The sequence below is a fragment of the Rhineura floridana genome, chromosome 2 (genome assembly GCF_030035675.1).
Source record: "Rhineura floridana isolate rRhiFlo1 chromosome 2, rRhiFlo1.hap2, whole genome shotgun sequence".
Taxonomy (NCBI): domain Eukaryota; kingdom Metazoa; phylum Chordata; class Lepidosauria; order Squamata; family Rhineuridae; genus Rhineura; species Rhineura floridana.
Window position 1 is genome coordinate 19,274,033 of NC_084481.1, and position 26,722 is coordinate 19,300,754.

At 41.4% G+C, this 26,722-nt stretch overlaps 2 protein-coding genes across 4 annotated transcripts in view; both read left to right on the plus strand.

Annotated features, from left to right (window-relative positions):
• ALS2 (alsin Rho guanine nucleotide exchange factor ALS2) overlaps positions 1–3,107 on the plus strand; it is a 64,219-nt gene extending 61,112 nt beyond the window's left edge. For all 3 annotated transcript variants that reach the window (XM_061607975.1, XM_061607978.1, XM_061607976.1), the window contains one exon: positions 1,824–3,107. In XM_061607975.1, the coding sequence (XP_061463959.1) occupies positions 1,824–1,862 (39 nt within the window). In that variant the 3' untranslated portion in view covers positions 1,863–3,107. The remainder of the gene's footprint in view (positions 1–1,823) is intronic.
• Positions 3,108–10,914: 7,807 nt separating this feature from the next.
• The window catches only part of MPP4 (MAGUK p55 scaffold protein 4), a 56,470-nt gene continuing 40,662 nt past the window's right edge, over positions 10,915–26,722 (plus strand). Inside the window, 7 exon segments of the mRNA XM_061607509.1 lie at positions 10,915–10,932; positions 11,773–11,881; positions 13,390–13,511; positions 16,735–16,812; positions 17,285–17,365; positions 20,025–20,156; positions 22,020–22,101. Coding sequence (XP_061463493.1) covers positions 10,915–10,932; positions 11,773–11,881; positions 13,390–13,511; positions 16,735–16,812; positions 17,285–17,365; positions 20,025–20,156; positions 22,020–22,101 — 622 coding nt within the window.

The window sequence follows — 26,722 nt, forward strand, 5'->3', positions numbered from 1 at the left end:
TTGTTTCCGGGCTAAATTCAAAGTGCTGTTTTTGACCTATAAAGCCTTACACGGCATGGGACCGCAATACCTGGTGGAACGCCTCTCCCAATATGAAACTACCCGTACACTGCGCTCAACATCTAAGGCCCTCCTCCGAGTACCATCCCATCGAGAAGCTCGGAGGGTGGTGACTAGAAATAGGGCCTTTTTGGTTGTGGCTCCCGAACTGTGGAATGGTCTCCCTGATGAGGTGCGCCTGGCGCCGACGCTGCTATCTTTTCGGCGCCAGGTGAAAACCTTTTTATATTCCCAGGCATTTTAATGCGTACTATTAATATTTATTGATGTATTTTGCTGCTGCTCTGATTATTTTGTTCATGTCTGTTTGGTTTTGATTCTATTGTATTATTGTATTTATATATTTTCTGATTGCTTTATTGTTATGTACACTGCCCAGAGAGCCCTTGGGCTTAGGGCGGTATATAAATTAAATAAAATAAATAAATAAAATAAAATTTGGTTCTCATTGAAACCAGTGGGATAAGTTAGTCATCAATTACAAGTTCATCCTACATTTTGGAACCCTTCCCACTATTAGGCAGACCCCTTCACTGTACTGTTGTCGGGGTCTGTTAAAAACTTTTTTTATGCAAGCCGAGTGGTAAGCGGCGGTAACGCAGCCGAAGCTCTGCTCACGGCCGGAGGAAGTCGAATCTCCGGTAAAAGGGGTCGAGGTCCACTCAGCCTTCCATCCATCCGTGGTCGGTAAAATGAGTACCCGGCATATGCTGGGGGGGTGTCGGAAGGCAGAACTGGGGTCCCAATCCCAGGGAGCTGGATCCCGGAGAGTTGGGAGAAGAGTATTCGGATGGATGGCAGAGGGAAGGGGGAGGAACTTCCCCCCTTTGGAGCGAAGACGAAACAGAGGAACTGCCAGTGATAAGGTCGCTTAGCAACGGGGAGCCTGAGCCCTCCCTGGACATTCTCACGCCTCCCCCTCTTTCAGGCTCAGAGCAAGAGGGGGAAGAGGGAGGGCTGCTCACAGCCGAAAAGCGGGGTGGTAGTTTACCATCAGCCCCTCCCCTATCCCCCATCCTGGAATCGGAAACTTCAGAAGAGGAGGGGGTAATGCTTCCCCCCTCACCACGCACACGCAGACAGCTGAAAAGACAGGAGAGAAGGGGGGAAAGGCGGGCAGTACCTGAGGGGCAGTTAAGGAGGAGCGAAAGATTGCGCGCCCGTTTGGCCCCTTCTTAAAGAACAGGCGGGAAGAAGTCCCTTGCTCTGTCAACTTTCTCCCAATGCCGCAGGACCTGTATCCCTGTATTGCTTCATGAGAAAACGCAGTCTTTGTTTGGACATTACCCTAATAAAACACGAATTAACTACAGCCGTTGGTCTGGTTCCTGAGTCACATCCTGGGCCTGACAGGGGTAAAGAAAGGCCGGGGAACTGGCAATCCCACCCCATATATACGGTCTGCCTAGTAAACGTCGCAAGACGTCACCCTAAGAGTCGGAAACGACTCGCACTGTAAGTGCGGAGACACCTTAACCTTTTTACCCATGTAAATTTGAGATGTATTTTAATGTACATAATAAGATGAAATTATATATTTTAAAAACTGCTGATTTTATTTTGAAAATGTTGAGGCTTACTTGTTTTTAACAGCTGATGTTATCAGTAATTTTAATGTATATTTTACATTTTATGCTTAGAGGTTTTGATCATTAAGCTGTATATACATCCTGTTAAATAAAATGAATAACCTAGCTTAGTCTGGATCTAACCCACAGAAAATGGTGCTTTCCGTTAATTCTTATTTTTTTTAAACCGTACAGGCATGTTATTACCAGATTCAACATGAGAAGCTTACCTAAATCATTCACCTGACTATAGAAGATACTTCTGAACAGAGTTTTATCCTTCTTTACTGAAATGCACTTAAAATGGCTTGAGAATCATCATGCTGTGGATGCAATTCTAAGACCTTTGAAAACAGAAAAAGTAATTCTCTAGTATCAGAGAAAAGACAGAGGAAACAAAAAAAGATACTTTTCAGGGCAGCTCGCAAGGAAAAATATCCTTCAAAGTGGCAAGATTGACTTTTGGGGGGGGGTTCCTCCACAAAAGCAATGCATAGCGTGGCATCTACATGGAATTCAAATAAAAGCATAGTCCGGGAATATGCTGCTTCTTCCTTTGAAGAGGACGGTACTACTTTGTGCTTTAGAAGGTCTAAAGTGCACAATGAAACCACTTGGTTTCTTTCTAGATTAAACTGCCTGGGTCTGTGTATCCACTAAGGAAAAAGGTTGACCCATGTAACCAGCTGCACTTACTAGCTCAAAAAGAGCTATTGATCCCCTGCCCCCCCACCCCCGAAAGTAGGGTTACAGATAGGAGCTGCAAATACTGCTGTGAAAACCTTCTAAATATAGTGGGATTACTATCTCCAGCATGATAGAATATAGGACCTGGGTTCTGTTTATGCTTACTCTAACATAAAAGTGTACTGGTCACTGTGAACGTCAGCACTGAATTTGATATTTAATCTGTTTATAGAACTCATGGCTTCAATTCCTCTTCTGATCGTTTGCAATCTAAGACTCAAACTGAATGAAATACACAATTTATGAATGGAACAATTTCCTTGTATGAACCTCAGATTATAGAAGGGTGACAATGTGATCTATTTGAATAAATATATGCTCAATCAAGGAGGAGATACTGGCTTAGCGTGCTGGGGCACTGAGTGCCTGTCTTCTGCTATGCTTGTTTCATAAAAGGAAAAGCTTTCAAAAATGTTATTTTTGTTGAAGTATTGTTTAAAAAAAGAGACCCACAAAACATTCATGCCATTGTTCGTGTGATTTTTCTCTTGGTTTATATAAATACCGTTAGCTGACATTGGATACAATAGGTGCTGTTCTTTACTATGTCTCACAGATGAGTGGGAGTTATGAAAAATATTCTTCTGGTTAAAATTAACAAACTAGTACAGGCAGTGCAAATAACTTCTGGAAATCTGAATCATGGTTTGTGTGTAGTTCCTTTATTTAAAAAAATGGTGGGATCAGTGATTGTAAATGGAGCAGTTTTCATAATAAAGAATAATTCTGTGATTTCTTTTGTGAATTAATATAAATCTCATTGCTGTTTCCTAATCACTCGAAGGTGGTTCTTCTGTTAAGAGAGTAGTGATTAATTCTGCTGTGATTAATATTTGTTTTAAAGGATATTTCAATTTACCTCCCTTAGCTAACAGAGTTACACTTGACAAAGCAAGAATTGCAGATTTTAAAATAATTTCATGGTTTAAATAGCCTATTTCATTCTCAATAATAGCATTTGGAGTCATTTTGGAAGTGAGTTTGTAGGATGACGATTGCAGTAATGCTAGAACAAATCTGGCCCTAGTACTGCAGTCCTGAGCACACAGGAAGTAGTTTGCTAACAAATATAACTAGGGTTGTTTTGTTAAGGTACTTATGGACATTAATGGTAAAAGCTGAAATGCTGTCAGAAGGTCATGTAAAGTTCTATTACTTGCAGTGAAAGATTATCTTAAATAATTTTTGAATTAGTTTAACTCACTACAACTCATCAAAATGTGTTAAGAAGTTTTAGCAAGTTACAGCTCTATAGAAAATGTGGGACAAATTTAAAAATTATTGGTGTTCATTAAGTTCACCAATTGGCTCCATTTTATTCCATCCACAACTTAATAAAAACAGTACTCTAAGTTGATTCTCCACTGGCAGCAAGTCGATATTGAGAAATTTAAGGACTGGATCTCTAACAACCAGGTTAACTCTCTGGCTCAAATGAGGGATTCTGTTTGAGCATTTCCATGTTAAGAGGCTTTTTAAACAGCTAGTTAAGATCTCACCCAGAAGGCTTGAGACATAATCAATATTGAAAAAATAATTTGGGGGTGGGGAATGAAAAAAAGTCAAAATTAAATCAAGAGAACTCATATGATGAGATAGATTAGGCAGGTGGATTATAGAGCAAAATGGAAAACATTGAAGCTTCTATTTCAGATGATACATGGAGAAAGATCTGGGGCAATATCAACAAATAAACAGCTTCATTAACACTGATAACTCAGTAAAGTTATGGACAATGTAGTATTTAACCCTGCTTGGAATATCTAGAATATATTATATGGATAATGAATAGAATAATGTTTAAATGCATTAGTTTGTGGACCATTGCAAAATACGTGGATACAAATGCTGGAAATGCAACATGACCAAAGCAGATTTTATCCATTGTTGGTGGGATTGTCTTGAGGCAAAAAAAGTACTGGCAGGAAACTGCATATAATATAAGAGAGAATTTGATATATCCAGTTCAGCTAAATCCTAAAACATTTTTAGTAATTTACTTGAAAGATGCAGTTCCTGAACATATAAACTGCTGTATTACATGATCTTAGTGGCAAGGATACTTTAGGCAAAATACTGGAAAAGAAAAATTCCTCTATTAAGAGAGAGGTACTTTAAGTTATGGAATTCTGCAACTTCAAGAAAAAATTACTTGGATACTTCGGGTATAACAAGGTTCACAAAAACTGAATAACTTGAACCAGATGGTGCTTGGGTTAAGGATTTCTGAAACAGTAAACAGAAGTTCATTGGTTATAACCCACCTATGGAAAAAATATGTGAATAGTCTATGTACAGGTCTTCCTCAAACAAATCAGCTACCTAGAGCTTTGGATAAATTTTCAGAATTTTAGTGTGTGATTTTTGATATTTTTTGGTGTCTAATCCTTTTTTTAAGCTCTCTATGTTGGTTGCCGTTGCTACATCTTGTAGAAGCAAGTTCCATAGTTTTAATTGTGCACTGTGTGATGTACTTCTTTCTGTCTGTCCTGAATCTGCCACCGTTCAGTTTCATTTCAATTACATGAGAGGGAGAAAAACCTCTCTCCACACCCTGTATTATTATAATACTTCCTCCTTTTTCAAAACTAAATATAGCCCCAAATGTTTCCTCTTAGAGGAGTTGCTCCACCCCCTGATAATTTTGGTTGCCTTTCTGTCTGCACCTTTTCCACTCTGCAACATCGTGATACCGTGACCAGAACTAAACACTATGCAACGTGTGGTCACACCATAGGTTTGTATAAAGCGTTACAATGTTGGCAGTTTTATGTTCAGTCCCTTTACTCCTGATGAAAATAATCATCTATAAATAGAATATCCACCTAAGATAAAGTAATTGATACACAACCCTATTCATCTTGCATCTGAATTTAGGCTTAATTTAATTTTTGCACAGCTGAACATTAAAGAGAATGTTGCTCTGTCATTTCTGAACTGACTCACTGGATGGGACTGACTCCTGAATGCGCTGTAAAACTTTCCCCATTTAAATGTTCAGGAGCCAGTAAATTAGAAGCTTGTAGCGCATACTGTGTATCTTAAAATGTTCAAGAACTACATTTTATTTTACTTTTCATAACTTCATATAATTCTATTCTAGAATTGTCTTTAGATCACTAATTGCTGGAAGCCCCTCGAGTGTCTGAGTTGGATATTCCTTGTCCATTTCATTATGAGATCATTATTATCTGAAGAGAATCCCATAATCAAACCGGCATAGATTTGTTTCAGTGACTTGAGCTACAATAGAAAGCTCTGCAGCAACGTTAATGTTGTTCCTGGCTAAGAAAGAACTTGATTCCTCCCCCCTTTCTTCTCAGACTCTGAATTTAAATATTTCCCATTTGCCTAAATGGGTATGTCTTTGAAAGACTGCAGCTTGAATATGAACGTTTTTGTTGCCCATCCTACTTCTGTGAAAATGCAGGCAAACTAATCTATCCATGCGTTAGAATCAATTCCAAATGAAGGAGGTACAATGAAATTAGGCAAAAAATAAAAATGTCGAGCTGATTTTTATGTAATGGTTAAGAAGCTTTGTTCTCTCCTTGGTAATGAGTTGAGCTGAGTTTACGTTTCTGTGGATTAAAAAGGCTCTCCCTAGGTTAGCGCAGTAAGGTGACATAGGTTACTGACATCCAACCAGTATTTTCCTTGGTAATTCCAGGAGACTGGGCTGTTGCAAATTCTGATAAGAAATCATGCTCCCTTTCAGGATCAGCAAGGCATTGTGTAGAAGAGTTTCTCCACAGCCGCTGTGAAATTTACCTGCAACTTAATACCTGGTAAGCTTTTTTGTTTCCTCTGGTGGGAGCTGATGATGATAAATGAATGGGGTCCACAGTCCAGCTATTTTCTTTCTTGCTAGATTAAAAAATGTGTCCAAGATTCTTTAAAAAATGGTAAAAATAAAGATGGTTTGAATTTAATTTTCAAAGGTGCTAAAATTTGGGACGTGTGTGTGTATAGAAAAAACTGTTTCTTAATAGATATTTTTCAACATCTCAGTAATATTCTATATCCAGTGGTGGTATTCAGTGCTAGTCCTCAGAGTAGACCTGCTGAAGTTAATGGACATGACTCAGGTTAATTAATTTTAATGGGTCTACTCTGAGTAGTACCTGAACACAACCCATGGAGTGCCTGACTTTTATTCTACCAAAACGTCAGGTTTGTAGCTACCTTTTTAAAAATATATATATTATTTTAATATGCCAAAAATTCCATGTGGGAAATACGTTAGTAAGTAGTACTAAATAAATAAATGACGTATTCATCACAATTACATGTTAATCATAATAACCTTTCCCTCAAACAACACACAAACACAACAGAACAGCAAGTCAAAACAGTATTAAGAGCATAAGTAAACAGTTATTAACATTATTTTCTCATTCATTTAATTCATTCCAAAATAAATAAAATTACAGGAGATCAAGAACAAGGAAGGGGGAGGGCAAAAGAAGTGAGTTGGATTGTACCTAACAAAACATGCAGCTTATACTGCATCTTGTACCTTCTAATTTCAGTAATGAGTGAACAGACTCCACTCCATATAAATGAATTATTTTGTTGCTTTCCTTCTTTTATATTTTCCCTATCTTACGATAAGATTAACTATATAGAAAATGAAATGGACAGCCTTCAAGTCAATTCCGACTAATGGCGACCTCTATGAATAGGGTATTCATGGTAAGTGGTATTCAGAGGGGGTTTACCATTGCCTTCCTCTGAGGCTGAGAGGCAGTGACTGGCCCAAGGTCACCCAGTGAGCTTCATGGCTGTGTGGGGATTCGAACCCTGCTCTCCCAGGTCATAGTCCAACACCTTAACCACTACATGGACTCAGTCCTAAATCCTGGTTAACTGGGTGGCAGTCAATAGATGTGTGATAATTTTCCTGTCATCGGGAGGTATTATGTCTTTCACATATCTGTAGGTAACTCACAATCAGTAGTCATTCTGATCTTGTTTACTATCAACATCCAGTACCAAAGGATTGTGCTTGTGTTATAAATATTTCTCTTCCCCTCCAATCCTATTTTTAAAGCAATTAGGCAGGGCTTACATAGGTATCACTGCTTGGCAATAAACTACTGTATGGGGTTTATGTATTTTTACATCTCGCATGTGTGTATGTGTGTGTGTGTGTGGCAGCTCCCAACAAGAAATAAATCCCTTTAAAATCCAATAACCATAAAAAGTACAAACAGTTGCAAAACAGCTTGATTCTGAGTTTTGGGTTGGGTGAGTGTTCCTTATCACGTGAGGCTGCAGTTCTGTGCATGCTTCCCTGTTTGAGTAAGTCTCATTGAATATATTGGGACTTGCTTCTGAGTAAACAATCATTGGATTGCACTACAAATATCTTTACAGGTTGTGTAAATAATAAATATCTTTGCTAGTCATGCTTATATAAATATTTCTTCATACTGTGTCCCAATAAGTATTTGATTTCACACTGGTTGTAGATTATTATTTCCTTTACATTTTAAGTGTGTCCTTCTTCCTTGGGGTGGTCATGGTTACCCTCTGTTGTTTTCATCCTGAGGAGCAGATAGGCTGAGAGATGGTGAGTAGCTCATGGTCACCCAGTAAACTTTATAGCTCATTTCCATTTTAAAAAATTAATTAAAATGATTTATATGCAAGCAAAGTTTATTAAGGAGATCCACACAATACATTTAAAGCACATCCAACTCGCATTTAAAGCACATTATTTTCCCTAAAGAATCCTGGGAAGTATAGTTTCCCCTTCACAGTTATTGTTCCCATTACCCTTAACAAACTACAGTTCCCATGATTCTGTAGTGGGATTCATGTGCTTCAAATGTGTGTTGAATGTGCTTTAAATGAATGATGTGAATCTGCTCTAGGTATGCTGTGAATTCATTAGTGAATTGAAAAGAACAATTTTAAAAGATACTTTTTTAAACGGGAATGGCTATAGCTCAGTGGCAGGGCATATGCTTTGCATGCAAAGGTCCAAAATTCAATTTCTGGAAAAGACAATTCCCTGAATCCTGGAGAGCCAATGCTAGTCCATGTCATTAATTGCTGTAAACCGCCCAGAGAGCTTCGGCTATGGGACAGTACATACATACATACAATACATACTGACCTAGATGGTATCAAATGGCCTCAGTCAGTATAAGGTAGATTCCTTTGTTCCTAAAAGTGGAAAGAGGCCCAAGGGCCACAGTGACTCCAAAATCTATCTATGTATTTTATTTACAAGATTTATATACCACTTTATTGTAAAAAAATCTCTAAGCGGTTTACAGAAGGAGTTAATAAAATTATTGGCAAAAACAGTTAAAAACATTCAATATAATAAAACCAACAATGAGTTAAAAACAGATAAAATACACAGTAGCTTCTAAATGCCTTTAGCAGGTGCTGAAAAGAGCACAATAGGTAGGGAGTTCCAAAGTGTAGCTCCCACACTAAAACGATTGATATCTTACAAGAGCAGAACAAGTACTATGTGGCACCCGTAACATGGAAAGCACACCTTGAACTTGGCCTGGTAGCAAATCAGCAACCAGTGCAGAGGTATTATGTGCTTATAGGGTATCAGTCTTGTCAGCAATCATGCCACAGCATTTCGCACTAACTGCAGTGCCTTAGTCAGGTTGTGCTGCATGGGGATTTCTGTGATCTTGGCTGACTGGCTGCCAGAATTTTTTTAGTTTTGGTTTTTGCTTAAGAATCCTGACTGGTTGTGGGATGCTGAGTTTTCTGCCTTACTTCTAGCAATTTTGTTGTGGTTGGTATGGTATTGCATTTAGGAAATCATCACTGTCTTTTGTTTTTCTGTTTCTATTTCATTTACCTTTAACCTCACTCCCTTACACCCATAGAAGCAACAACAGTGGTTTCATGTGCTCAGATCAACCCTTTTAAATCCACTGATGATGCACCTTGTTGGTTGCATGACAGTTTGTTTCTTACCTAATTGTGGCAAAAGATAATTTACATACTGGGAAGTGTGGCTGCAACTGTTGTTCCCAAGCTGCTGTCTGTGAAGGTAGATCATATGTGTTTTCTCTCTGTCAATTATTACTCACTGGAATTGTGTTGACTGTCAAAGTGAGTTTATAGCAGCCCACAAGGTAGACAGAAAAAGGGTAGAGAATCTTCTTACTCTTATTCATTTCTCAGACCTCTTTCTGACATGCTCAAATTTGTAAAGAAGTTTGGAGCAGCCATGTAAAAAGGTAGGGGCAGGGCATTCCAGCCAGCGGGTTGCCTACCCTGCTTGGATATGGACATCTTTGCAGAGGATCCCTAGTCAAGCTTCACCAACAGACAATCAAAACCATATCTACTGAGAAGTAAGTCCTATTGAGTTCTATGGGGCTTAGTAAGTGTGTTTAGAATTGCAGCCTTCAGGGTCATCCATCTTTACTCTTGAGTGCGCCATCTAACATATCCACAACATGGCTCCTTTCTTTCTACAATGGCCTTCTGGTGACTCTCCTGGCCTGAGGGCACTTAAACCCTTCTTGCCAGAAGCAAGTAGGCTAGATTAAATGTTCTTTACCCAGGCTATATCTTTTAGCTAAGATTTCTATCTTAATTTCCAATCAGAGAAATGTTTTTGTTTGAATTGTATGTTCCAAGCAACTGTGATTGATTCGTAAGGTATCATGCTTAGTGACATCACTAGGGCATGCCCCTGTGACATCACTTGGGCCCACTCCATGACATCACTATGGCCCACCCTGTGACATCAGTACGACCTGCCCCCGTGACATCACTAGGGCCCACCCCTGAAATCTCAAGATTTGGGATGCTTCTGACCTGGCAACCATATGTGCATACTTTTGCTGGGGAGTTGTTGGTAAGGCACACTGGGATATGTGTATTTTTTTTGCACCTGCTTTATGCAGTGATAACATTGCCTGATTGAGATGAAAGAATTTTACATCAAGACATTCATCTGGTCAATGACAGCATTTAAATAGAAGCAAAGTAATTTCTTGTAAGTTCAGATAGCAAGACTTTTTACAAAAGGACCAAGATGTTCACGTAACTTGCCTCCAGCCAGAGATCAAGATGTGTGTGTGTGTGTTTTAAAGACTTTATCCAATACCATCAGAACCACAGGCTGTGCTGAATCATCTGTGCTACAAATGAGAGAATCCCAACCCGGCTTATTCTACCTGACCTCCCAAAAGCTGTTTATTGTTTCTGTGTTGTTAAAGCTCTTTCAGGTATGAGTTCTGACAACAGTGTTACTATAGCAGAATTTTCACAGCAAATTAGGAACTGCTTTCTTTATGTTACAGAAATGTATTCTCTTCTTCTTTCATCCTTTGCTTAAAATAAATTGGGTGTGCACGCTTAGTACAAAAGCAGTCGAAAAAGCATTTCTGCATTTGTTTTAAGAAAATAATTACAGTGCAGTTCATCTGTTGCAGAGAATTTCCTTGGGTGATAAAATGCTGCCATGCAGTTTTCTTCCGGCATATGCCTTTTGCAAGAATGACCAATGTAACCTACCCTCTTCTGTAGTTGCTATTTTCACATTATGTATGCTATGCTGAAGGTTAGACACACTTAAGTTATTTTTACAGATTTTGAGATAATCAGCATGTCAGAGAACTCATGGCTTACATTATGAGCTTGCTCCTTGTAGCTGTTGTTGCTCTCAACACAACAAATGTACAATAGCTGCTCATGTTGCAGAGTTTCTAGAAAACCTACCCTTCAATATAGTGCTTCTGGTGCTGGAGTGTTGCATTTATCCAGAGTCTTGAAACCATCAGTAATTGTTTGTTGGAAAATGTAATTGCTTTTCGTCCAGCTGGTACATCCATTGCAATTTCTGTTTGAAATTGGTTTACTTTACATGAGTGTCCAGGTACCTCTTGGAGGATGCCTATGACATCTAACGAGAGAAAAGTGATGCACTTTCCTTTCTCTGCATCAGTGTCATTTTTCTGTCTTAATACAAATAAGATAAACTTCTTTTGAATCTCAGAAGTGTGCATACCTCATCAGTGTAAGTGCAATGGATCACAACTTGTACCAGGGTTTTTAATCTGGATGAGCCCCAAGTCAATATAAAAACAATCTGATTTTAAACATAAATTATCCCATAAAAGGGTACAACAATTAAACCTTTTTTATTTACTTTGTCAATAAGATTTGAACATACCTCATCATAAATGCATCCCAATCTTTATTAAGCTCTTTAGTGTTTTGTTTGCCCAGTTATTCCAGAAATGTTTCCAAAATTTTACACACCTAACAGTTAAAAAACTTCAAAAATTGTATCTCCCCTGCCATCCACCTCAGTCTTGTTTCTAAAATGTGATTAAGATCTCATGTTTAATTATCTGAAGTCCCATAAATGGCTACTACTTTTGCTTTGTTTTCCATTTAGGCTTCTGGCTATTATACAACTCAGATGATCCACTCAGAGAAATGTGGAGAATCTTCAATAATGAAGGAGACAGTGGAGAAAGCTGTGCTGTTGCGTGGCCATGAAAATGGTGCAGACCGTTATTTCATTCTCCTTTTTATTATGTTTTTAGATGGATGTAATAGTAGATATTTCTTTTCTTTTTACTTAAATCTGCCCCTGTCCATAACACCAGACTAGAGTTGCCCAGTTGCATAAACTGGGAAGTCTGTCATCTGTTTGAAAAGATATACCTGTTTTAATTGAAATGTTTGCACATGTTTCAAAATGCCCATTGGCTAACCTTGAGACTAAGCTCAAAAGGCAAATTCTCCCATCCAGCCATTGGCCTGATCAGAGTAGCTCCAAACTTCATCATAGACCTTTGGACCATTCCATGAAACCAATATCCTAACGGGAATAATGCAATTTGTTTTATGTTGGTATTTAAATCAACTTTAGGTATTTATGCTGCTCCTCCATTGTATTTTAATGTGATGTTAGGTTTATAGCCATGGTTTATTTTATATGGTTGCTTAGTGATTTATTATATGAAGTCAATTATATTGGAGAAAGGGCAGGGTATAAAACATCTAATATTAAAAATATCTAATATTAAATAAAAATTTCTGTTGATGATAACAGATGAGAAACAAGAAAGGAATAAATTTCTGCTGTGGTTAGATTTAGGCACTGAGGGACTAAGGCTGCAATCCAATGCACACTTACCTGGGAGTCAGTCCCACTGAACCCACTGGAGCTTACTTCTGAGTCGACATGTATTGGATTGCAGCCTAAGTCCATGATTACCTAGACATTTAGTCTTACCTTCTTTTGGAAGTAAACAACCAACAACTGTGTCTTAAAAAAAATAAAGGCAATGGTTTATCCAACAAAGGTATCCCATCAGTGGAAGGACTTCCACCTGTGCACCAGTACTTCCGCATGCCTTCTGCCCTCCCTCCCCCCCAAAAATCTGCTCCAGAGAGTTGAAGGAAACTCCAGAACAGTGTGCAGGGAGAGGAGAGGAAGTCCCATTGGTCAGACAGAAGTCCCTGCATTAATGGAGCAACTTCATTTGTGACCACTCAATGTCCCAAATCCATTATTAAAATTGATATAACATAAAACTGAAACGCTACGAACTTATTAACAATTAATGAAAGATTGGATCCAGGGAGCTTCTACCAAGGTACACCCTTATATATTACACTGTCTCAGATTTCAAGATAGACAGCACTAGCAAAGATTGCCAGTTATGTCATTCTTGTCCCTTTGTTGGACCTGTAGATCTTGGGGATCACAGGCTCTCTCTCATTGTTGAAGAGCCGCAGGACAAAACCTATTAGGTTCTTACCCTTAGACTCATGCCAAAGGCTCATGCTTTAGGCAAGGCTCTATGCTACCTTAGGGAGACAACAAATACTAAGCCTTCAAGCATAAGGTGATAATAGTTTGCATTTGAGGTGAACCTGTCTCCAACATGACTATTACCTTCCTTTACATCTTGTTCCAACAAAAAATCTATACAAAATCTTTTAAACACTCAACTTGGAAAAACGATACCATAAATATTAACCTATATTGTCTGTGGCTTAGGTTTATCACATGTTCCATCTCTGGTCCTGCATGAGCTGAGTTTGTTCTATAAGAGAGATGCCAATGGAGTTGGTGTCTTGTATGACCTGCTCAGATCTCCATGGCTGCAGGCTCTTCTAAAGGTAAGATCTCTTCCAATGGGAACCAAGCCATTTGGCAGCTGTGCTGCACTACCAGCACCCAGCTGTTAGTGTATAGCAATAGATTTCCAACTATATCTTATAAAAACTACCAATTTTGACCATTCTTTGTAATGTAGAAGTTGGAGTGATCAAAGACAACACAGCCCAACAAAAAAAATTTTTTTTTAGGTGCCAAGGATGTTTGAATGACTTTTGGGTATTTTGGGGGTGCTAAATCCAAAAATGACATTAGTTTTGCCGAATTGGCTCTAGTTTTTGAGATAATGGATACCCCTCAAATGACGATTGTACCCCAATACGACCTGTAGCTGCTGACATATGCAGCAGGGTTTGGTCTGTCTTTTTACTCTTGAACATTGTTTTGCAAGTTTATCCATTGCATATAATATCATATTGATACTTGTGGAGAGAGCCACAAAACCATCACGATGATTGTTATTTTTGTGTTGTGAATGTGAAAGGCTTCAATCGCTACAAGAAACATAAGTGGGAGTATCCTGATTTGGACTCAGCAAGGCGACCTGTGCCACACAGCGAAGACGTTCCCATACCAGTGTTTACCTCACTGCCTGACCTTCCATTGTCAGATGTTGAAGAAATGCTGGACATGGAGTGTAGCACAGGTGGTAGCCCTGGAAGTGGATATGAAGAAAGCTTTTCAACACCTGAGCAGTTCTCCCAAAAAGAACTCAATGATCTGATACAAGACCACAGTCTGTCAAAGCAAGCATCTGAACTTTTAGCATCCAGGCTAATGGAAAAGAACTGTCTACAGCTGGAAGCTAACATAACAGCTTATCGGACAATAGAGGAGGGACTTCTTCCATACTTCAGCCAAGATGAAGAACTTGTATACTTCAATAACATTCCTGAACTTCTTCTCCAAATGACCAGAAGATTGGCGGCTTTTTATAGACAGCTCCACCAGAAGCTTGAAATGTGTTTTATTGCACAATGGTAACCGCTATGCATCTCTTCCAATTGCACACTCAACGAAACTTAAAGAAGAATATGAAAATATCAAAGTGGTCTTGCAGAAGCTCTGCTATCATGAGCACCAGTGGTCTATTTGTGTTGATCTAAAGATGGTGAACTTCTTGCTTGGGCAGCAAAGTGGATACACAACGTACCCTTGTTTCATCTGCTTGTGGGATAGTAGGGCAAAGCGAGATCATTGGGAAAAAGTGGCATAGCCTTCAAGGGAACACATGACTGTAGGTGCAGCAAACATCATTAACAAGCCATTGGTTGACAGAGAAAAAATCATTCTCCCACCACTCCATATCAAGCTTGGACTGATGAAGCAATTTGTTAAGGCCTTGGACAAAGATGGTGATTGCTTCAAATACATTTGTAGATCGTTCCTTGGACTGACTATGGAAAAACTAAAAGCAGGAATCTTTGATGGTCCTAAAATTCGTAAACTCATCAATGATTTGAATTTCACTAAATTTATGAATGATGTTGAAGCTTCTGCCTGGTGCAGTTATGTCTCAGTTGTCAAGAACTTCTTGGGTAACCACAAAGCAGACAATTATGAAGAATTGGTGCAAAACATGCTCGCTAACTTTAAACATTTGGGTACTAATATGAGCATAAAGGTACACTATCTCCATAGCCACTTAGACAGATTTCTGGATAATCTTGGTGATTTTAGTGAGCAACAAGGGGAGAGGTTCCATCAGGATATAAAGGTGATGGAGGAAAGGTATCAAGGCAGATGGGACAGACACATGATGGCAGACTACTGCTGGAGCCTCCAACGTGATTGTCCTGATGCCCCACATAAAAGAAAATCGTACATACAGCGTTTTTCTATGCATTAATTGTGATTATCTGAATCAGCTTACTTTGTTTTAATGTTATTGTACTGAATACAACGCCTTTAGGTATTTCATGTGTTTACTTTTGTATGATTTGAGACAGTTTCCATGTCATTTGTGGGTAGGCTATGCCTGACCATTAAATTTTTTGAATTTGTTATGTTTTTCAATGGGGGCATCCATTGTCTCAAAAATTAGAGCCAATCTAGCAAAACCAATGCCATATTCGGAATCAGCGACACAAAGTTACCCTAAAATCGATCAAACATCATTGGCAATAAAATTAGTGTTGACCAGTGGAAAGATAATGCAGTCTCATCTGCCAATGACAAAATAATTACTGGAGTTCTCTTCTGTAGAACATAAGAATATAAGAAGAGCCGGCTGGATCAGACCATAGCCCATCTAGTCCATCATCTTGTTCTTCCCAGATGCCCATGGGAAGCCCGCAAGCAGAACCTGAGCACAAGAGCAGCCTCCCCAATTGCAGTTTCCAGAAACTGGTATTCGGAAGCATACTGCCTCCGAGTAAGGAGGCAGAGCATAGCCATCATGGCTAGTAGCCATGGATAGCCTTATCCTCCATGAATTTGTCTAGTCCTCTTTTAAAGCCATCCAAGTTGGTGACCATCACTTGTGGGAGCGAATTCCATAGTTTAATTTGTGCTGTGTGAAGAAGTACTTTATTTTGTCAGATAGATATGTAGATATCAGCAAAAATTCTTTTTGTACAACGTAAAATATAGACAGTGTCTTAAATTGTATAAAAGTGGGTAAAGCAGTTCAGGCAATTAACCTTCCAGCTTCCTGCCTCATGACACTTCTCAAACCCAGATGTTTCCACAGTTTTAACACGACAGAATATTAAGACAGAGTGTCCTCTAATGTTCACTTTCTACCTTTTAAAACCTAAAAATGGGTATCCTATTTGATAATGGCAGTTGTTCCTATCTTCCATCAATTCTAGACACTCCCATACTCCACCTTTCAAATTATGCTGCTGTTTACTTTTGTTGTTTAAACATTGTTTTGCAAAGGTCTATCTGCATAAAATACTGGTCCACGACAACTTCAGTCTAAACCCAGGGACAGAGAATTTGTGGGCCCCCAAATATTGTTGGATTCCAATTCCCATCAGCTGCAGCCAGCATGGCCGACAATCAGGGATGATGGGAGTTGTAGTCCAGCAACATCTGGAGGGTTACAGATTCCAGACCCAATCAAGATGCATAATTTGGCAGTAGGGAGGAAAATCGGGCATGTGAGCAATGTGTGTTAAAATATTTGCGAGCCATGTCTGTTACAAATTACAAGATTTGTCCCATATGACATTTTGTGGTGGCAGTGGTATCTTTTATCTGTAGTGCTTCTCCTCCTAGGTTTATGAATGCCTTCATCTGTATATCAAAAGGAGACCGGTTTCACTCACACCACAGGCACAAGCACTGACCCATGAGGTGAGATTGCTAGGCTAGATTCAGACTGAATCGCTCTTAACAGAAAATAGCACAACAGCTCAACATAGGAACAGAGGAAGCTGCCTTATATTGAGTCAGACCTTTGGTCTATCTAGCTTAGTATTGTCTATACTGATTGGCAGCAGCTCTCCAGGGTCCCAGGCAGGAAGTCTTTTCCAGCGCTAACTGGAAATGCCCAGGGATGAATGCTGCGGATTAAATCTAGAATCTCCTGCATTAAAGGCAGATGCTCTACAGAGCCCTTTTCAACAATGGACCTGGGGTATCCCTTCAAAGTGATGATCTCCAGAGGAGTAGCACCGTAGTATATCATTTTGTTTTCTCCATATCAATGATCAATGACTTGGCTGTCATTCAGCTTTATTTAGAAAACACTGATGAGCTGATTTTTTTTAAAAAAAATGATGCTCTATAAATTTTCGGGATGCAACTAGTCTTTGTACCTCCTCAGGTGGTGGAGTTATTGCTTGGAGTCCAACAGTCCCTTGAGGTTAAAGAGCTGCGGCGACTTCTCTGAGGTTCCTATTTCAAGGCAAGTACCAGCCCTGATAGTACTCAGCACTGTGGGAGAAAGGGTGGGAGTAGAAAGTTGCTAGATTACTAAGAGGCATCATTAAAAAGTGGTAATTGGTACATAATTAAAATACAAAGTGATTTTGATAGGCTGGAACATTGGGTTGAAAACAAGAGAATGAAATTTAACAGGGATAAGTGCAAAGTTCTACACCAAGGAAAAAGAAACCAAATGCTCAGTTATATGGGGGACACTTGGCTCAGTGACACTACATGCAAGACGGATCTTGGAATTGTTGTTGATCATAAGCTGAAGATGAGCCAACAGTGCAATGTAGCTGCAAAAAAGGCAAATGCTATATTAGGCAGTATTAACAGAAGTATAGTTTCCAAATCACATGAAGTACTAGTTCCCCTCTTTTTGGCGCTGGTTAGTTCTGGACACCGCACTTAAAGAAGGATGCAGACAAATGAACAGGTTCAAAGGAGGGTAACAAGGATTATCTGGGGATTGAAAACAAAGCCCTATGAGGAGAGAGTGAAAGAACTGGGCATGTTTAAAAATACAAGACTGAGTGGAGATATGATAGCACTCTTCAAATATAAGGTCGTCACAGAGGAGGGCTAGGACCTATTCTTGATCATCTCAGAGTACAGGACATGGAATAATGGGCACAAGTTAGAGGAAGCTAGATTTCGGCTGAACATCAGGAAAACTTCCTAACTATTAGAGCAGTGCAACAATAGAACCAATTACCTAGGGAGGTGGTGGGCTCTCCAATACTGGAGGCATTCAAGAGGCCGCTGGACAGCCACCGGTTGGGTAGGCTTTAAGCTGGATTCGAGCAGGGTGTTGGACTCAATGGACTTAGAGGCCCCTTCCAACTCTATTTTCTATGATTGTATGACCTCCTACCTGTTGCTTTCAAAAGGCTATTGATTATTTCATCTCTGAAGGAATTAAGAGTGATGCTGCTGGAGGAGACCCTAATGCTGAAGTCTTTGACTTGAGACAGAATCATGTCTCCTCAAACACACTCAATAGATTAGTATGCCAATAGGGTAGCCAATAGGTGGCCCTCCAGATGATGCTGGATTCCAATTCCCATTTTTCCTGACATAGCCATGTTGTCTGGGGCTGATGGGAACTGGAATGCCAATAATATCTGGAGGGCACCATGTTGGCTACACCTGGATTAGTCTCTGCATCAGAAGAATGCATTGCGTGCTGATCCATATTGTTGCGCGCCTCCCCCAATCTCCGAGCGGTGAGATTTCAGGGGGTCCCTGCGCCCATCCAGGGTTTGGTTTCCTTTGGGAAGAAGGTCAGCGGAGACTGCGGTGTCTTTATGAAATATGGTTTATTTATGTACACACATTCCAACCTGAGCTTATGGAGGGGTTCAAGGCATCAGCAGTCTAATATCCAGCTTTTCCATCTAGGTGCAGGGGCATCCTATCGCCACGATCCAGGGAGCCAGCCTCTCCACATGCCTGCCGCCCTAGTTCTCCCGAACACACACTTTCAACTCCAAACACACTTCTCTCCGCCCAGGAGTGGGGGGGAGACTCTCCTCCAGTAGAGTTTAAAATGACAAAAAGGATCTTCCTAGCCCCTTTCACCAGTTGCCGGGGCCATTAACATTAACATTAAATAGGACCATTAACTACCTAGCCACTCTATTTGATTAGCAAAGGAGATTCATCTGGCTAGCAGAGTCAGCCTCCCAGGCATAGGATTCCAAATCAGAGGCTGGAAAGGTGACCCACAGAAATCATCCATTCCAGCCCCCCCCATGCTCATAACAATATTATAGTATACCACTACAGAAACAGAAAAGGGACAATCATGAACCTTTAACATCAAGTTAGCATTTGTGGTGTTCAGTGTGCTGCAACTATTTGTCCCTTCTCCATTCTGGATTTTAAAGGATACATATAAGGCCACCCTCAGAGTCTTTAAAATACAGAGTCTTTAGTTGCTTTCTCCTTGACATGCTAGCTTTCAGTGTGCAAGTTTTTATTTATAATGGGAATATTCAAATGTTTAATTCCCCTCTCTGCATCCAGAGAATGGACAACTCCAGATGAGATGTACTAAATTTGGTTGTAGTCATGAGACAATCTGACCTGAAGGAAGCTCTCTTCCAAGTCCCAGAGATTGCAGTTAGTAACATGTACCTATTTTCAGTTGAGTTCTTTTTCCTGGGGTTCATGAAGCTGGGTATCAGAAGTGGCTATGAGGTTCCATCATACTCCAGTGTAAGTAAGCCAAAATGTGAAACATCCCAAGTATGGAAGCTGCTTAAACTTTTCAAGAGGCGATTTCTTTAACATGTATCTGTCATACTTGATTTTTGGCAAATGGGAAACATGTTAGAGCTGGGAGACCTGGCATCAGATCGCTGCACAGACAGCCCATTCACTCATTATCTATTGGTCCTCCTCCTGTAACAGAGTGGTAATTGGCTGGAATGTTGTGCGGACAAACAAGATTCATATGCCAGGTGAAGATCAACCCTGATGCATTCAGCTTTTTGGCAGAATGGAAAGAAATAAACGAGAGTACCTGACTCATATTGACTGTTAGGTTGAATTCATCTTGCTACCCCTAATGTCCAAGCAATTACATTCAAAGATGACCTATCCATTCCCCCTTCCCAGCTTCTTTGACACAGGCCTTACTGTTGGCTCATGATACTGTGGCCCAGAAGGATTATGAACCAATTCTTCCACCTCTGCCAGATCACATCTCTGAAAATGAGGAGGCGATGAGAATTGTCTGTCTGGTGAAAAACAAGCAACCCCTGGTAATGTAGCATTTAATTCTAAACTTGGGCTGTCCATTTTAGCCGTTTTCTTTTAATGATTAGAAGAAAGGCTATACAAAGTGTTTCTCTCAGCCTTGAATTCTTATTTTGCTGCTTAGCACTAAAGGTAAAGGTGTCCCCGCACTTGTAGTGCGAGTCATTTCCAACTCTTAGGGTGATGTCTTGTGACGTTTACTAGGCAGACTGTATATATGGGGTGGGACTGCCAGTTCCTTCCCCGGCCTTTCTTTACCCCCCAGCATATGCTGGGTACTCATTTTACCGACCACGGATGGATGGAAGGCTGAGTGAACCTCGACCCCTTTTACTGGAGATTCGACTTCCTCCTTCCGTTGGAATCAAACTCCAGCTGTGAGCAGAGCTTCGGCTGCGTTACCGCCGCTTACCACTCTGCGCCACTAGCTTTCCAAATATGAAAAAATATGAAAAAAGGTTAGGATATGAGCATGTTACGATACTGTTGAAAATGAGATTGTGAAGTAAGCATTTCATCACGTAGGAGTCCCCCCCCCTCCACATTTCATACTTATGAGAGGTTGGGCGGTGTTGCAGTGATCAGAGTAAAGTCAAATATGTTCTTTGCTTTCAGATGTAGCTAGTTCGTATTGTGTAAATTCCCTACTTTTAGAAAGCTGTTACATACCCTGAGCTTTAAGGGTAGCCTTGTACTGAAGCACTAGCCTGGTAGCTGTAAGTGACAAGGAATTCCATTCAGACAAGTGTGCCCAACCTAGGCTATAAAGTCGCCAGTGCAAAGCGTTTCCATTAGCCACACCCAGAGGGGAAACGGGTTGATCTGCCAATCAGTTGTGAAATCTCTTTGAAGCTGAATTTAAAAAAAACTCACTCAAGCCACTCAGTCAGGGCATATCCCGTAACTTCCCGGTTCCCACTGAACTCCTGTCATTTTTTTCATAATACAAATGTGCCACTTTAGTTTTTGTCCTGCTTTTGTTGTGCTACAGTCCAAGAGTGCCCCCCCCCGGAAATAATGCAATAACATTAGAGAAGCATCACAGAGCAAGCAATAAGGTGTAATCATGTGTAGATGGTCCAGTATAAATCCACCACTAATGAACAGTTATTGCATCAGTAATGTGTTGCCAAATAGCCCTGCAAAAACCACCAGTCCGGAGGGGCCCACTGAAGAAAGCAAACTGTGATAAGACTCTATTGTGTAGTTATCCCTTGCAAAAAAGTTGTGTGAACTGTTTAGCGCTGTTAAGGATATTTCTTTTGGTTATGTAAATTAAGGTAATTCCATTGATTTCTCAGTATGGGAAAAGAATACCAAATGGCAGTGATATTTGATATATATTTTATTATTTATTTATAAAAATATTTGTGTACCGCTATTCTGTTAAAAACATCAAAGCTGTTTACACCATATATAAACCAACACCATAGAATAAAAATGTTAAAAATGCAATAAAAACAAAGGTCGACTGTGGTGAAAAAGGCATGTTCTTAATTGCCTCCATAAGCCTGGCAGAACAAAAAGGTTTCCAGCAGGCGTTTAAAAGTTAAAACAGAAGGCCCCTGCTGAATCTCTGTTGGCAGAGCGTTCCAGAGAACTGGGCCGATGACACTGAAGGCTCGATTTCATGTTGATGTTAAATGAGCCTCACCAATTTAGGGGACAACCAAAACTGCTCCTGCAGATGATCTCAGTGATCAAGCTGGGTTATAAAAGTCCTGGCAGTCCCTAAGATACCCTGGTCCTCAGTTGTTCAGAGGTTTGTAAATTAATACATGAAGGGGGGGGACACAAGGAGTGAGAGCTCCAGCCTTAATATTTCTAATGAACTCTTTTGTTTTCTCTCCCACACCCCAACCCTCCAGGGTGCCACTATCAAACACCATGAGCTAACAGGAGATATTACAGTCGCAAGAGTAATCCATGGTGGATTGGCAGATAGAAGTGGTAAGATGAATTTAAAATACACAGCAGGGAGGGAATGATGGGTTGGGAATTAAAAAAAAATCATGCAAGGATGTGTGCATTTGTTAGGTTCTATAAAATTACTTCTCTCTCAATGCCCCCTCTTTTTTCGTTAGGACTGAATATACAAACTATAAGACTGCATATACAAAATAATAAACATTTTCTGGTTATTTTGTTATAAGTTGACTCAGAAATATCACCACCTCCTGCTTATCTCATCATTGCTAGTGTGTGCTAGAATCACCACTCCTCCTGTAATATGTATGTGTTTAATCACTCTGTGTAAATATAACAATTACTACACAAAAACTCATTTACCTTAAGTGATCTTACTATGGTCTTGTGTAGTATATACAGTTTATTGAGCTGCACCTCTGAAATAAGGCTGGGGCTATATCTTTGAGCTCTCATGGTGTTCATTTAATGCTTTCATATGATCTTTCAAGATCACATAGCCAAGTGCTTAACACAGTAGTTTCCCTTAAAGCCAACTGTGGTGCAAGTCCATTGGAGTGGGATGGGGGAACAGCACCTGGATCATGGGAACAAAGTTCCAGAGAGAAAGAAGATCCTTAGGCAAATGGATCTTTCCTTCTACCAAAAGCTAAGGCATAATAATAAAATTTTATTTTTAGGCCGCCTATCTGGCCGAATGAACGGCCACTCTAGGCGGCGTACATAATTAAAAATACAACATATAATACAGTTTTAACATATAAAACAATTATAATCCACCAACCTACATCTATACACTGTAAACTAAAATTATCTAGGAGACTTGTATGCCCGCTGAAACAACCAAGTTTTCAATCCTTGGAGGAAACCTACCAGGGAGGGGGCATGGCGAAGGTCGTATGGCAGAGAATTCCAGAGGGTGGGGGCCACAACTGAGAATGCCCTCTCTCTGGTCCGCACCAGCCTAGCTGTCTTAACTGGTGGGACTGAGAGAAGGTCTTGTGAGGCAGATCTCGTCAGGCAGCATATTTGGTGATGCTGGAGGCGCTCCTTTAGATAAACTGGACCGACACCGTATAGGGCTTTAAAGGTTAACACCAACACCTTGAATTGGGCTCGGTACACAACTGGTAGCCAGTGCAGATCTTCCAGCACTGGGGTGATATGATCCCGGCGGCGGCTGTTTTTAATCAACCGTGCCACCACATTCTGTACCAGTTGTAATTTCCGGACCGTCTTCAAGGGTAGCCCCACGTAGAGCGCATTACAGTAGTCTAAGCGAGAGGAGACCAGGGCATGCACCACCCATGGGAGCAGATGGACCGGAAGGTAGGGTCGCAGCCTCTGTATCAGACGTAATTGATACCAAGCTGCCCGGCTCACCGCTGACACCTGAGCCTCCATGGACAGCTGGGAGTCAAGAATGACCCCGAGGCTGCGAACCTGGTCCTTCAGGGGCAATCTAACCCCGTTCAGCGTCAGGTCAATATCTCCTGTCCTCTTATCTCCCACAAGCAGTACCTCGGTCTTGTCAGGGTTCAGTTTCAGCCTGTTTCCTCCCATCCATTCACTTACAGACTCCAGGCACTTGGAAATAGTCTCCACAGCCAACTCTGGTGAGAACTTAAATGAGAGATAGAGCTGAGTGTCATCCACATATTGGTGACACTGCAACCCAAATCTCCTGATGATAGCTCCCAGAGGCTTTACATAGATGTTAAACAGCATGGGAGAGAGGATAGAACCCTGTGGCACACCACAATTGAGAGGCCAAGGGTCTGAAACCTCCTCTCCCAATGCTACCCTCTGGTGCCTGTCAGAGAGATAGGAACGGAACCACCGTAAAACAGTGCCCCCAATTCCCATTCCCTCCAGGCGATCCAGGAGGATACCGTGGTCAACGGTATCAAAAGCCGCTGAGAGATCCAGGAGGACGAGGAAGGAGTGTTCTCCCCTATCCAACGCCCTTCTTAAATCATCCACCAGAGCGACCAAGGCTGTTTCAGTTCCATATCCAGTCCTGAAGCCCGATTGGAATGGATCTAAGTAATCTGTTTCCTCCAAGTGTGTCTGTAGCTGTTTGGCCACCACACGTTCAATCACCTTGCCCAAGAATGGTAAATTGGAGACTCGGCGAAAGTTGTTTAAATCTTGGGGATCCAAGAAGGGTTTTTTCAAGATGGGCTTTATTACCGCCTCCTTGAGGGCGGATGGCAATGCACCCTCTTCCAAGGAAGCATTTACCACCGCCATGATCCCTTCGCTCAGTCTCTCTTTGCAGCCCACAATGAGCCACGTGGGGCAAGGGTCAAACAAACAAGTGGTCGGTCTCACAGTAGAGAGCACCTTGTCCACTTCCTCAGAGGGAAGAGGCTGAAACCGATCCCACCGGATCGCAACTGATCGCCTCTGGCCCACTTTCTGTGTCTACGGCGTGCGGAATTACACTCTTCAGGCGATCGATTTTATCAGCAAAATGTTTTGCAAATGCGTCACAGGAGGCTTTAGAGTGCTCCATGGGTTCCTAGGCAGCTGGACCGACCAGGCTTCAGACCACTTGAAACAACCTCCTGGGACAACATTCTGCGGATGCAATAGAGGCAGCAAAGAAGCCCTTCTTTGCTGCCTTTGTTGCCACTTGGTAGGCTGCTATTGCTGCTCTAACCAGTGTCCGATCGTCCTCGGAGTGAGACTTCCGCCACCGGCGTTCTAGCCGTCTCACCTCCTGCCTCAAACCCCGCAACCGTGGTGTATACCATGGTGCGGTCTGAGTTCTATTCAGGGGGAGAGGACGTTTCAGAGCCACCCGGTCTATTGCCCCGGTGAGCTCCCTATTCCACTGTCACCAAGGTTTCGACCGGGCATCCTTCAGACAGCTCCAAATCTCCCAGCGCATTCAGGAATCCAATTAGCTCCATCAGGCGTCTGGGGCGGACCATCCGAATCGGTCCCTGTCCCCTGCGGAGGGTGTGTGGCAATAAGAGGTCCATTTTCACCAGATAGTGATCTGACCATGACACGGGGTTTGAAGAAATAGCCCCCATTTTCAGAGCACTACCACCCCCTCCAGAGACAAATACAAGGTCGAGAGCATGACCAGCTACATGGGTGGGCCCACAATCACTAAGGTGCAGTTCCCAGGAAGTCATAGTTTCCATGAAATCCCGAGGGGCTCCTATGAGATCCATCTCGGCATGCAGGTTAAAATCCCCCAGAACCAAAAGGTTGGGGGAGAGAACCCGCACAGCCGAGATAACCTCCAGCACCTCGGTCAGGGAGTCAGCTGTGCAGCGGGGTGGGCGGTACACAAGAAGAATCCCTAAACTGCCCTTAGGGCCCAACCTCCAGTACATGCAATCAACAAACTTGGTCTCGTGGAGAGGGGGTCTGGCAAAAATCAAGGACCCCCGATAGATAACTGCCACTCCCCCTCCCCGCCTACCAATCCTCGGCTGCTGCGCGTACTGGAAACCGGCTGGACACATGGCCCCAAGCACAGGAGCTGAGGCCTCGTCCAGCCATGTCTCCGTAATGCATATCAGGTCTGCGTTCTCATCCATGATCATGTCATGGATGAGAGATGTTTTCTGTACCACAGACCTGGCATTACACAACAGCAGTCGAAGATTGGTTGGAGCTGTACATCCCCCAGTTATCTTCGGGTCATGAGCAGGCCTGGAACAGGGGGTGGATATTATGCATCTATCTCTTGTTCCCCGAAACTGGCCTGGATATAACTATTCTGGATATTCCCTGACAAAGGATCCTTTTTGATCCATGTTGGACTTGCTGCTCCTCCACTGGCACCATCATGCTTGTTGGATCTGGGCAAAATTGCCACTTTGCTTCAGTGATGTTTCCGTATATACGATTTAGGAGGGTTCAGTGGTGTCCCCTTATATTCTTCTAATGCTGGCATTGAACTAATGCCCCCAGCCCTCAGATCCTTGCATGCTCCTAAATAAACTTTTGGTAATTTCCTACCTACGTTTTTCCCTTTTTTCTTCTGTCATTCTGGGGCAATCCCCCTCCTCCATTCTATTTTTGAAAGTGGACTTTAAAAAAATCCGCCTCTGAAACATTGATTGTAAGAATGATAATTTATCAATATTTCTTTTTAAAATATTTACATTTCCTTCAAGATATTGATATTTCCTTTTAAAGTATTGATATTGATATTTTTCCCAGCCAAAAACCAAACAAACATGGATCAGTAAAATCAGCAGCTAGCCTTGGGCCCGTCCCTGCCTCTCAGTCTCATGAAAACCCTATCCACAGGGTCGCCATAAGTTGGAATCGACTTGAAGGCAGTACAGAATCGATGCCAGCCTGTTAGGACAATGCTTTTAAATAGGCACCGGCCAATAGGATCCCATCAGTAGCATGCACACAGCTCTGTGCAGGAATCTGCATGCTCGCCTGTGGAGCAGATGTTAGGATTGGGGCTTCGGAGGCAGAGTCGAATGAAAAGAAAAGCCGGAACTTGAATGAAACACACTTTCTTATAGAGTTCTGAAGGTTCATATATCTATTCCACAGGCAGGGAAAGGGAACGTGCTGGTTTCAGAAGTCATGAGTTTGTCAGTTCTAGAGACTGGCAAAGCATCCAGTGTTTTGACAATGCCACCATAAATCATAGAATCAT